Source organism: Lottia gigantea, assembly GCF_000327385.1.
Source record: "Lottia gigantea unplaced genomic scaffold LOTGIsca_11556, whole genome shotgun sequence".
In the NCBI taxonomy this organism is placed as follows: Eukaryota; Metazoa; Mollusca; class Gastropoda; family Lottiidae; genus Lottia; species Lottia gigantea.
This window is the reverse complement of record NW_008707132.1, coordinates 1-1,277: the sequence shown is the minus strand read 5'-3', so window position 1 is coordinate 1,277 and position 1,277 is coordinate 1. Positions and strand designations below refer to the sequence as shown.

Genomic DNA, 1,277 nt, shown 5'->3' with positions numbered 1-1,277 from the left:
TTATAATTGCTTGCTGGAAATTNTATGTTATCTTTCATTCAAAATATTTTAATTCATTTTCTTAAAGTATATTTGATTCACTTTAAAACTTAGTTTGTTACTTAAAGTAAAATCTGAACTGACGACTTGTTTTGATGTATTAGATGATGTAGGAATAGCATACTATAAAATTGTGTTCCATTATTACATGTGATCTTTACCCCTTGTCTTTTATAGATTACATTATTGTTTGTGTTGCAGTTATGAACATAATTTTCTTTTAAATATTGTGAGATCTACAATCACGAGTTTACTAACCTGCAACAAAATTACATTGGAAACATTATTTGAAAGCTTGAGAATATTTTTTTTTGATTGATCTTTCAGCTGCCTCTTCTACATTTAATGGTAAAACAAGTTATGCTAAAACAAATCTCAATAGATTGGAATTCCCATTTGGTGAAGAACTAGCATTACAAATACGTACCAGACAAAAGAGGTGTAGTATTTTATTGATACAGTTTTATACTGTTGATGGTAGCCGATCTGGACAAATAGAACTAGCTTTATTTACTGGTTTATTACAAGTTTATTCTTCTTTTAGTTCAGGTAAGTACAGAACTTTTTGATGAAGCTTCTCTAAAAGAACCCTTTCAGATAAGATAACTTTTGGTAGGTTTATCTTGACAATCAATGAACATTGACAATTTTTAAATGGTGTTGGTTTAGTTAGTTGTAAGGTTTTTGATTTCAGGTTTTTAAATGGTGTTGGTTTAGTTAGTTGTAAGGTTTTTGATTTCAGGTTTTTAAATGGTGTTGGTTTAGTTAGTTGTAAGGTTTTTGATTTCAGGGAACTGTGGCTGAAACTTTTAATACATACTTCTTAATGCTGTCGTCAGTGTATATAACCTATCCTACGATTCTCAATTCTTTAACAGAAATTATATGTGTAATTTTTTCATCATGGACAAACATGCAAACGATAAAGAGTTATTATTATCACAAATAAATATTATCCATCATTAGGTACAGCAACTTTCCAGAAAGATTTATCAGATGGTGTATGGCATTATGTCTACTGGAAGAAAGAAGGTGATGACTTGGTTATCAATGTTGATGATGAGAGACAACGACTTCTAGCTAACTTCAAACCTTACAGTCAAAATTTGAATACAACTGTAACAGTTCATATTGGTGCCAAGCCCTTTTCTCCTGGTAAATATTACAATTCTTCAAACTTGATTCTAAAAATATCTTAAAGCATGCTTTCTAAATGACCCAACATCATTCTAGACCAT

General features: G+C 29.9%; 1 protein-coding gene across 1 annotated transcript; it reads left to right on the top strand.

Annotated features, from left to right (window-relative positions):
• Window positions 1-366: 366 nt before the first annotated feature.
• On the top strand, window positions 367-1,194 carry LOTGIDRAFT_177016 (hypothetical protein; the record flags this gene model as incomplete). The annotated part of the gene is made up of 2 exons (XM_009047717.1): window positions 367-588; window positions 1,006-1,194. Coding segments are annotated over 2 exons (411 nt in total), but the record flags the coding sequence as incomplete, so codon positions are not given.
• Between the last annotated feature and the right edge of the window lie 83 nt (window positions 1,195-1,277).